Source organism: Cetorhinus maximus, chromosome 17, assembly GCF_964194155.1.
Source record: "Cetorhinus maximus chromosome 17, sCetMax3.hap1.1, whole genome shotgun sequence".
In the NCBI taxonomy this organism is placed as follows: Eukaryota; Metazoa; Chordata; class Chondrichthyes; order Lamniformes; family Cetorhinidae; genus Cetorhinus; species Cetorhinus maximus.
Window position 1 is genome coordinate 17,424,618 of NC_135895.1, and position 11,781 is coordinate 17,436,398.

The 11,781-nt window shown below is 38.3% G+C and overlaps 1 protein-coding gene across 5 annotated transcripts in view; it reads left to right on the top strand.

The window, feature by feature from the left end:
• cdc7 (cell division cycle 7 homolog (S. cerevisiae)) overlaps positions 1 to 10,637 on the top strand; it is a 45,439-nt gene extending 34,802 nt beyond the window's left edge. For all 5 annotated transcript variants that reach the window (XM_078560772.1, XM_078560771.1, XM_078560773.1 and 2 more), the window contains 2 exons: positions 1,926 to 2,075; positions 9,163 to 10,637. In XM_078560772.1, the coding sequence (XP_078416898.1) occupies positions 1,926 to 2,075; positions 9,163 to 9,578 (566 nt within the window). In that variant the 3' untranslated portion in view covers positions 9,579 to 10,637. The remainder of the gene's footprint in view (positions 1 to 1,925; positions 2,076 to 9,162) is intronic.
• The last annotated feature ends 1,144 nt before the right edge of the window (positions 10,638 to 11,781 follow it).

The window sequence follows — 11,781 nt, forward strand, 5'->3', positions numbered from 1 at the left end:
GGAATAGAAAATAAGCAGTGAGCCACCTCAGGCTACCTTCAACAGTGGACTGGCAAATTTCTGAGGCTAGTTCATATAAATGTTCACTTACATAGGGATGATATATACTTCTGATGTTTTTGAATTCTTCAACTATTTGCATTCAGAGTTTTATTTTTGTACGAATTTTTAAAAGGTCTTGGAGCTGAATAATAAAATTAACAGAAATAACAATTAGATTATTGTACAGCAAGAAGCACAACAAACATATCAAAATATTGTTATGATCCTGTAGAGACCAATGATGTTTAAAAATAAATTTGAACTTCCAGTTAATAGCTGAAAAGGATGGCACAACAAGATTTCACGTTTTAGGATTTTTACTGTAACAAATGACCAAAAGTACTATTGACTAAACACTACTTTTTGTGGGCACCTTGTACCTTAAACTACAGAAAGGAACGTTTCCCTTTTATACTTATCACATATCACGCACTCCATGGAGTTGGGAGTCCTCAGCAAACAGTTCATAGTTACTCCCAGCTTCCAATGGGTTCGCATTTCCCATCCCACAGAGCAGTAACCGCCCCAGGCACTTCCATTAGTTTTAGGCAGGTTTCCTAAATCCACTACAAGCAGTAAAATCTGTCCTGATGATTCTTTTCAGAATTCTTAGATGGCTGTGGGGTATGTCCCTTTGACTAGAGACTGTCCCCCTGCTGCATCTGGCTGTGGTGGTTGGCAAAGCCAAGCAGCCTCTTCACTCTGCTGACCCCACAAAAACTGCTGCCTGCCTGTGATATTCATTGATTAGTGGGGAAGCCTGTAACCTAATCTCAAAAATGGCTTCCTCTACACTCTTTCCTTGTTTCCTGCCCCCTCCCCCCGGCAACATGAAGCACATTAGCCCTGCATGCAGCTAGAACTGCTATTAGTTATTCTTGACCCTAACTCTCTTTCTTCTTGGAAGTAAATGGACAGTTTTCAGCACAGCTGTTGACAATTTATTACTTTTGACACCTTTCTGGGACTTTGGGAAACTCAAGAGTCTATCCACCGTGAACTCGGAGACTGCTGCCATTGTCTCCAACTGTGAACACCTTACCCAGCAACACAATCTACGCCTTCCTTTGATCTTGACAGCCCCACCCAATGGTGGCACAATAGTCTGTATTAATCTAATTTTCAGATTATGAACTGAAAAAAGACACATTTTTCTGGTGTGATATCAACGAATAATCCTAGGTGCTGAATATGGGAACTCTACATACCGCCTAGGGATAGTATAGGGATGTTAAATGATGCTCATTATAATATACAAGCAAAATGCATTTTGACAAGCCAAGTTGATGACTAGAATCTTGAATAGCCTGTGTTAATCTAAATTCCTGTATATTTGGTGCTGTATCTACAGACCTTTAGTATCTACCCTTCCATCTGAAAGAGAGTGCTTGGTTTGTAGGGAACTTTCTGATAGGTAGAAATGGATATAACCGTAAACCAATTGCACCAAACATTAATTCCGTTAGTGCAGCTGAATCAATCTTCAACTATTTCATGTTTTCCTTTCAAAGCTGTGTAAAATATTTCTGCAAATGAGTAAATTAAATGAGTAGGTCGCTTGATCGTTGGACAGAAAATGAGGGACAGATTGAAGACCTAACATCGGTGTTCCTGATGTGGGATATGGAGTCTGTTAAAAATTATGTATGTGTTAATGCTCAGCATATTCAAAAATATGCAGTTTTATATTTTGCTGCTGGAAATGTAAAATTCAGTCACAAGTTACTGATCTACTTAAGGTTTGTAGAAAATAGTGAGCTCTTGCATACAATCTGCTGCAACATTTCTGAAGGCATAATGTCTATGTTTGGATGCATATGAGAAATAGGATGCTTTTATTCTTGGCTTTTGTGCAAAAACCCAAAATGTGCTTTGTTTCGTAGCCATTGACATGTGGTCCGCAGGCGTCGTCTTTCTCTCCTTGTTGAGTGCCCGATACCCATTTTTCAAAGCCAGTGATGATTTAACTGCTTTGGCACAGATCATGACTATCCGCGGAACGAAGGAAACCATTCAGGCTGCTAAATCATTTGGTATGGAATATATAAAGTCCTTTAAAAATCGATAAATATGTTTTGTCTGTCTCCAATGTTTCTAGTTTCTTAATACTGGCTATATTTATTAACTTCATGAGAGTGCTTTGTCAAAGACAATGTTCAAGCATACTTGTGCATGCCACAGATTTTTTAAAAATTCTTTGAATATCTTCCAGTATGTATGTACACTGAAGATTATTCTCTCTATGTAGGAACAATGCAAAACCTCACTATCAAGGTAATTTAAAGAACATAAGAAATAGGAACAGGAGTAGACCATTCGGCCCCTCGAGCCTGCTCCGCCATTCAGTAAGATCATGGCTGATCATCTTGTATTTCGATTTCCACACTCCCATCTAACCCTGATAACCCTTGATTCCCTTGCCTAACAAGGATCTATATACCTCTGCCTTAAAAATACTCAATGACCCTGCCTCCACCACCTGAGGCGGAGAATTCCAAAGTTGCGCAACTCTCAGAGAAAAAAATTCTCCTCGTCTCTGTCTTAAAAGGGCAACCCCTAATTTTAAAACAATCCCCCCCTAGTTCTGGACTCACCCAAAAGAGGAAACATCCTTTTGACGTCCACCTTGTCAAAGCCGTTCAGGATCTTGTATGCTTCAATCAAATCACCCCTCACTCTTCTAAACTTCAGTGGAAACTATCCCAGTCTGCCCAACCTTTCCTCATGAGGCAACCCGCTCATTCCCCTCCTTTGAACCTCCTCCAATGCACTTACATCCTTCTTTAAATAAGGAGACCAAAACTGCACACAGTATTCGAGGTGCAGTCTCACAAATGCCCTGGTATTGGTGGGAGTCACACACACAATTATGTCTTCCATTTTGATGTTCTATGTGTTGTTTTACAAGTGGAATTACATAGATTGGTCAGTATAATATATAAGCAAAAAACATTTTGACAAGCCAAGTTGATTACTAGAAGTGGTATCTGTCATAGTCTGTGTTAATCTAATTTCCAGTATATAAACTGATATTAAGACACACATTTTTCTGGGGTGATATTAGAAAATAATCCTAAATGCTGAATATGGGAACTGCATACCACCATAGGGATGTAAAATGAAGAGAAAGTTGTAAAAATGCAGACTAGTCTATTAACGAAAATAATTAGGGGAAGAGAAAGATTTGAAATCAATTTGGAGGAAAAAGGAAGAAAGCAAGGTTAGTTAATTAAATGTTGGGGTGGGGTGGGGGAAAAGAAAAGAAATCAAAAGCAACAGTTCATAAAAGGTACAAAGACTAGAAATGAAAGGGAATGAATTTGAATAAAAAGGTAAAATTAGTATGGTGTAATATAAAGAACTGGAAATAAAGTGTTAGTATAATAAAATATCCAGGGGCCCCAATTTTTAAGTAATGAGCAGTATAGTACTGAATCATATATATTGCTCTTTGTAACACAGAAGCATTTAAGGGATAAGTACATGAGGAAGAAAGGAATAAAAGGATATGTTGATGTTGTGAGATGAAGTAAAAATAGTAGTAGGAGGCTCGTGTGGAGCATAAACATAGGCTGAGTGGGTCAGTTTCTGTGCTGTAAGTTCTTATAAAATGTACAAATGTCCCAGATTTGAATCTCTGTTCTCTAAGTTAGCCTATTTCAGCCAGGATGACTGAGGATGTTTGAGTCGATTCCAGTAAACTCTTGCTTGAGGGAGAAAGCTAGTAAGATTTACATAGCTGATTGTTGCTTAACCTGTGGATGTGAGGCAAGCACAGGATCGAACCTGGCCTTGATGCCTGTGGTTGAGAAGCTTGCCAACTTTGCTGTCTTTACATATGTACAAAAAAATAGATTCAGTGCTTATGAAACTCTATCCCTGCATCAGTCTCCATATTCAAGAATGATTAATGGAACAACATGGAAGGATAATAGGATTAATATTCTACCAACAAAAATTAGGAATACAGTGACAAAACAGGTTGAAGTTTCACGCAACATCACAAATATTGTGATGTGGGTTGTATTATACTACTGAAGGACAGATTGCGGCTATGTTTCTATGGGAACTGGCTGATTGGAGAAAGGGACTTCTCTAAAACGCAAAGGGGAAATGAGATTTGGCATTGGCCACGCTTGTACGTCTATCAGCAACTCAACGCAAGGCAGCTGAGGCGGAGGAAGACCTGAAGTGTGAAGAAAATAATCTGGAAAATAGAGCAAATTACTTCATTTGGGAGAGGAACAATAACTGGCAATGTGTAAAAACAAGAAATTAGTATTTGAAGTCACACTGAACTTGATCTGTAATTCAAAAACCTAAATTAGACTTCTTAAATTTATTTGGCAGTTCTGAAATAATATGAATATGTAGAATTTTATAAGAGTCCATGACTAATAAGTTTGACTATAAGATGCTCTGCATCACAGCTTTTAATATTGTAAAACTGACCAGACATGTTTCTAGTGTAGCCAAAAATCTTAATACTTAAACATGCAGGGATATTTGTGTGAGACAGTACATAATTGGCTGGAAAACTCAAAAATATGTTGTGTTTTAGAACACAGAAAAGTGTCCATTTTTTTTTCCCTGTGTTCATTTAACAGAAATGTCAGTATGTGCCCTTTTTATATTTTGAGTTTTCAATAATGAGCATATGTGTTCCAAACATTAATCCCTTGAGACTATTGTACACAAATGACCCGAGCTGATGTTGGTTCATTTTGTGCAATATGCTAAATGTACCTTTTATTTAAAGTGCCTGTACAGAATATTTTTAATGCAATTTAGCTATGTTTTTACTTCATGTAATATGGGGTTCATTTAGGTTTTGTTGCAGACAGACATGTCTTGTTTATTAAAATGTTCCAAGGAGTGGCTGGCCTTTGAGTTAACACACTCCCTTTTCAAATCCATACTGATGAGTTTTCTCATTGCCAGATGTAATAGTCCTGTCTGAAATGACTTTTGCCCAGTTTGATGCAGCTCCTTGTGGGTACATTGACATGTTTTGTTAATTACACAATTTTAAGGCATTGCCAGTATGTGAAGCACAGTGCCTACAGGCTTTTTCATTGCCAGATGTACTAATTGAAAGGACTTTCAGATCATTTAAAACAGTTCCAAATGGGTGAAATCTTGCAGTAGAATAGAAATGATAAGCAGAGAGGTTATGTTGAGCTTATGTTATGCTTATGTTAAAAGGATTTACAAGGATGATACCAGAACTGAGAGGGTCTAGCTTTCATTAAAGACTGGACATGTCGGGTTCTTTTCTCTGGAAAAGAAAAGGCTGGCGAAGGTCTTTAAAATTAAGGGAAGGGGTTTGATCAGATAGGAGCAAATGTAGGAAAGTCCAAAACTAAAGGACAAAAATATAAGATAGTCACCAATAAATTCAATAAGGAATTCTGGAGAAATTTCTTCACATAGAAAGGATGGGAATGTGAAACTTTCTATCATATGGAGTATTTGAGGCAAACAATGTGGATGCATTTAAGAGGCAGCTAATTAAGTACATAAGAAAGAAAGGAATAGAACGATATACTGGATAACAGGGAGCAGAAAATGTTAGAATAACTTCACAAAGGTGTTGAGCCGCATTCATGTCTCTTTACAGATAATGAGTTCACTTAGTGAGAGCTTAGGCTCGAGCTATACGCTTGATCTTAAGGCTTTAGACTGCTGCAGAGGCTGAATGCTCAAGCCTTTCTGTGAACGTGTATACGTAGATCTCAACTGTGGTCTACTTTGAGCCTTTCTGTGAACGTGTATACGTAGATCTCAACTGTGGTCTACTTTGTTTTCGAGCAGAAATAGGAGTCACTTTCTGGCCTCAGTGAAACCTGTTTATCAACTGATCTCCTAGAAATGGCACACAATGGGGCAATGTGAGGAGAAAATCAGAATCTTTAATGGTGGAGGTGTGGAACCATCATGAATTCACCTGGCATATTGATATCCAGAGATTCTTGAGTAATTAATGTCATTGCTCTTGAAAAGACTAGTGTAGAAGAGCCAGAGGTTCAAGGGGTATGTGTGCTGATTTCCAATAATTACTTTACCTTGAAAGACTACATGTTCACCATTTCAACCCAACAGTTTGTGGCCAGATTAGGGCTCCAAATTTGGTGATGTCCACAAGTGTTATTTTTGGCTATATTTTATACCTTTAACAAGATGCACTGTAGGGAGCACCCTGTGGTTTATGAAAGACACTTGGAAAGTGTAGTCTTTTGTTCAACAGGAATCTGAGTAAAACAAATTTTGGATCATCTTAGCATGGAGTCTGTTTGTAAACTGGCCTGTTGAACCAACATGCAGAAAGTTCTCTGAAGGCCATCTGCAGATAGTGACCTGGAATGATATGCCTCTTTTGATTCACCATTTTACCCTTCCAGTACTCCAGGCTGGTCTGAAGATATGAGTCTTTCGGATCCTATCATTAATTTTTGTATATACTCTCATACTAATTGGTATGCTCAAATTTGTGTGTGAGAGTTGAAGATTCTTCTTTCTTACCTGCTGTGGCTTAGAGCTCTTTTGCTATTTTAAATTTGGAAATTTCTACATTCTTGACGTATCCCAGTGCTGGGTGTTATGGCATAGTGGATGATAAATGCTGATCTGCTCAACTCCCAGAGGGAAACTTGAAACAGCTGCCACAACTGTTTTGCAATTTGTATTTTATTTCGAGATGTGTACCTTGAATTCAGTAGTGGAGTCCACTGAGATTTAGAGGTTTTTTACAAAACTAAATTAAACATTTATTAATAAAAGAAAAGATTTTAAGCGCATACATAGGTCTACAAATTACTACTATAACAACTCCTAAATCCCCTAATTAATCTGGCTCCCAGTTACACCTCCATTAAAGCAACAGTAAAATAAATAGAACTAAACAGACCCAGGCAAAGCACACAATACCCTGGACAGTGATATTCAAAGTGAGTTTTCTTAGCTTCGGTTCCTGTAGACAGTAACTTGATGCACAGAGGCTGGAAGCTTTTCACAGTTGTTAGACCTTAGAATGCCTTACCCATTACATATAACCTCATCTCTTTTATACATGTTTCTCCCTTTTAATGCAAATCCATTATTCCCATATGTTTTTGCAACTTTACTTTTCTCATAATATAAATCTTTCATAGTGCTCATATTATCAGTAATCTTTGGGAAAAGTAAACACTGTTTGGCTTAGCTTCTTATGGCTAGGTGTAACGTCTTATCGTCTCTTTGAAATTCAAACTTCTCTAATTTATCTAAAAATGCAAATTTTCCTCACACCTCACATTCTAAAACTTCAGCCATGTTTACATATTTAACATTTCAAACCTAATTTCCCTTTTGATAACTCAAAAGCTCCAGACTAGCTGTCTCCAATTTAATTAAATTCTCCCCCCTCCACACAGAGAAACTAATCCAAACCCCACTGTTAACCTACCTTTACAATAAATCACAATACTGTGAATGTTATTATATTTTCATAACTTGGGATACAAGCAGAAATAGGCTTCAGATATAGAAAATTTGGAGGAAATCATCTGACCATTCAGCATGATTTTCATAGAGACCACACTTGACTTCTGCAATGGGTGCAGTTCATACTCCAGTGGTTAGAATATATATATCTTTTTACTGACACCAGTGGAAGTGTGCTTTGGTTCAGGTATAAATTTGGCAGTGTGCAATCAGCACAGTAGTCGTTGTGGGAGAGGAAGATGGGAATTATGTGAAATTTTAAAGGGATGTGGACAATTAAAAGAAATTTAACACCAGTGTGGCAAAAGAAGTATGAGAGTCGACTCAAAAAGCATCTCAATCTAGTGCCATCCTTTGCCAAAAATTGAAAGAGTTTAAGGAATTAATAAGTGGCAGGTCGAGAAGAGAAGGCGTGTGCATGCATCTGCAGAAAAGTAATAGAGCAGCCCAACACTTAACACCACCCCCCAACCCCCCCTCCCCACCCTACCACCTCACCCCACCACAAACCCCTTCTGGTGGAGCAGCATGAGGTACTTAGCAGCATGAGGGAGGTTGTCTCTGTGTCACCCAACAGCACCATTCTCATAAGTCAAAATGTTGTAGCATTCCTGCAGGAGAAGAGCTATATTTCCACAGCAACTCAATGTACTGTCACTGGATGGGTCAGCCCATCGCTATGTGGTAGCTGCAGGTGTCCTTGCAGGTGAAGGCATGGTTCAGTCTCCCTGTCTGTTGACACAGACATTGAGGACAGTTCCTCATGACCTTTGCCAGTCATGTGTGGCAAGGGTTTGTGGATATTTTGTGGTATCTTTACTATTGTGACTAATCAGTGCACAAGCATACTTCCTTACAGATGGAACCACTGAAAACATTGGGATGCTTCTAAGGATGCATCCACTATTATGCTTAGTTGTACTACTGGACCTTCTCCCTTTAGGAATAGGAGATGCTACGTGCACTAATCCTCTGCCAAAGAATACAGAATTCTTTTGTTACATTGGTCCCTTCCTTTCTTCCCAAAAAACAGAGGAGAATTCCCACTAGAAAACCCATTGTGCCCTGTGTGAAGGGGAAAATTGACAGCCCTAGCAATCCTGGACACCTGCTTTGTCTTGACTCGAACAGTCATTAAAGCAAATTAGGTAAAAAAAAAAAATAAGGGTGCATGATTCCCTCCTTGATTCACTTGCATTGAACTGTTTAAAATAAGTTGGAGCTTGCTGTGACCACCAGAGATGATGGTGGAAAATGGGATGGGTGCAATAGTGCACGAAGATGTAGTGTAAGGATTCTCCACCCACTTTACAGATCGAGTTTACCAAAGTGTAAAATTTAGGCTACCATGTCTGTAAGTAACTTCCCCTTCTCCAACCTGCCATAGATTGGCAGCAGTGATCTGTTTGTATATGGTGTTTGAACTTTTTGCAAGCATTGAAGACCAGATATCAGGATAGTAATTCATATTTCCAGCACTGCCAACCCTCCCCTTAAAGCACATATTATATTTTAACTTGAATTTTTTTTTAACTGTTGCAAGATCTATTAGGTTTTATATTTTCATTGTGTACAATGTATGCTGTCCATAAGTCAAAGATGAGAGTAAATTACACTAACATCATTTTTGTATTTTAGGTAAAGCTGTGTCATGTAGCAAGGAATGTCCAAAATTGGATTTGAGGACTCTGTGTGAAAGACTCCGCGGCACAGACTGCTCAAGTAAAAGAAAATCAAACCAAAAGAATGAGCCAAAGGAGTGTTCACGTATCACTGGCTGTGTGCCAGGTCCAGATATAAAGGATGATGAAAAGAAGGAAAAGACTGATTCCTTGACATACAAACAAGAGCTTCACAGCCAGCCAAGAAAGGTCAAGCAGGATATTCGGTGGGACTCTGACTTCAAAAGCACAGCTAGATCATCAGATATGAAAAGCTGGAATAGAGTTCCAGACTTAGCATATGACCTTCTAGACAAGCTTTTGGATTTGAACCCAGCAACTAGGTTAACTGCGGAAAAGGCTTTGAAGCATCCATTCTTTGAAGGCATATAACTCATTGGGATATCAAGTGAGGCATGTTGCATGTGTGGGATAAGCACAAAAATACATGATTTTTTAGTGACAGGTGCTATTTCAGTGGATTTTGTTGACATTCATTCAGAATTTTACACCAAAGCAAGTTAATCAGCCAAACTCCTCTTTCAATCCAGCCATGGAATTTCTTTTTTTCCCACATGTCCTTGACCACTGCCACTCCCCGACACCCATTCTCCAATCTGTTTAATTGCCAAACTGCCTCGTAAATAAATGTGCAAATCTAGGGATTTTATTATAAATAACTTTATATTCCTTCGTAACACTTCTGTGCTGCGCAGTAATCCACACACAAGCAAAGTAGGCAGGACATCGACTCATCTCAACCATGCTACCATAGAGCCCACCACCTGGATTGATGGATCCTGCACAAATCTGTGCAACTGTGGTTGAAGCCAACTTCAAGACTGCGCCTTGGGTGTGAAATTCATCTCGTCAGTTATTTTAATGAGAAAGTCAATGTGAATTTTTAAAAACAACTGGAGGAATCGCACTCATTGGAACTTGTGTACTTTCAGTTATGGCACCCTGTGCATTGCATTATCCAGCATTTTTTTGTTTTGCATTCTGTTTATGCCCTTTCAAAGTAGTCATTTTTTTTTTAAATGATGTGGCGGTCTTGCCTACCTCAGTTGCCATGGTATTTGTCAAGCACATTCCTTAGTCACATCAGTTATTGGCCCCACTAACGTTTATTGAAAGCAGCAGCGACTTAGTCTGACGCACAGTAAAATGCAGGATGAAATGGACAGTTTGGTAACTTGGGGTTGCAGAAGGGAGATCCAAGTAAATGCTCGTCTATTTCTCAACCTTTGGCACTTGCCTTTGTCTCAGATTTTAGGAGCATTCTAAAGATTTTTGTGCAATTACCTTGTATTTTTTTTAGTTGTGCCACTTCCATTTTATAACTTTTTTTGAGATTTTGGTTTGTAGTACTGATAAAAACTTAGCTGCCAAAACTGTTTTTATAATTTTATTCCAGACATCTGGCAAAACATTAAAATATATGAAAACGTTTCTTCCTTTTAATTCTTTATTGCATATGTTTTCAAAACATGCTGTATGTGCAGTTTCTGGCCCCAGTTTGATTACTCAGCTGCAAATAAAAGTGAATTGGAACAGAAACACTCATTTCTGCCAGCAACTGTTACTTTTTTTAATTACGAAAGGAACAGCTCTGTGGCTGGGACTTGAGGGAGGACACACCTCCAAAAAACTCAAATTGACACGATAGCCAACAAAAACTTCAAATGCTATCTTTCATTTTGTTAACCATACTTTAAATATATGCCAATCTGTTTTGTTTTGTGATTTTTTGTAAATGAACCACTGGCCCAAGTTTTATTGCATCTCTCCTCCTCCACTCTATAGTTGCTGAAAGTGCCTTCATCCATCCCTGCTCCTCTATAATACCACCTTTCCTAAATCCTCTTTACATCCCTTCCTCCCACTCTGCCTTTGAAAGCTCCAAAATTAAGTTTTCCATCACCTTTTCACATCCTCCGACTAAAGTCCAACAAATCCTTTCCCCGCTCAAAGTACCTGGATTGCTTTGTCTGCATCAAAGGGGCTATATAAATGCAAAATGTTTCATATTTTATATACAAACAGCAGTGAGTGATGTGCACTACTAGCTGCATTAATCTCAATCATCCTTGGTATATGAGTACAGTGTAATAACTACTTGATGTTGACAATATTTGTCGTTCATTATGGTTAGGGCCTCAAAAGTTGCGTAGTTCCAGTATTATGGCTCAGTTATAGATGTCAAAACAATGTTGGGGTTGTGACAGTATGAGTTAGATTGGAAAAAAAGTCTTATGCTGGAAGCCTAAGTATCATGAGATTGAAATTGACCACTACTTAATGGGGAAACTGATGTTAAGTCAATGGTATCTTGTGCTGAAGTAATTAATTTATAATAGGCATATGGCACCTTAAGACGCTTGGAACCTGTAATGCACCCCCAAAAAAAATCAGCTGCTGGAATTTAAAATTAACCTTTCAATAACATTTTCTGAAATAGACCTCAAAACTACAGAGAATTGTATCAGATATTGTCTGCAATTCACTGTATTGTAAAATCAATTTTAAAGTAACTACACCCTGGGAAACATGACATCCTAACACATGGTTTTGTATTTGTTAAAAGCAGGCTATT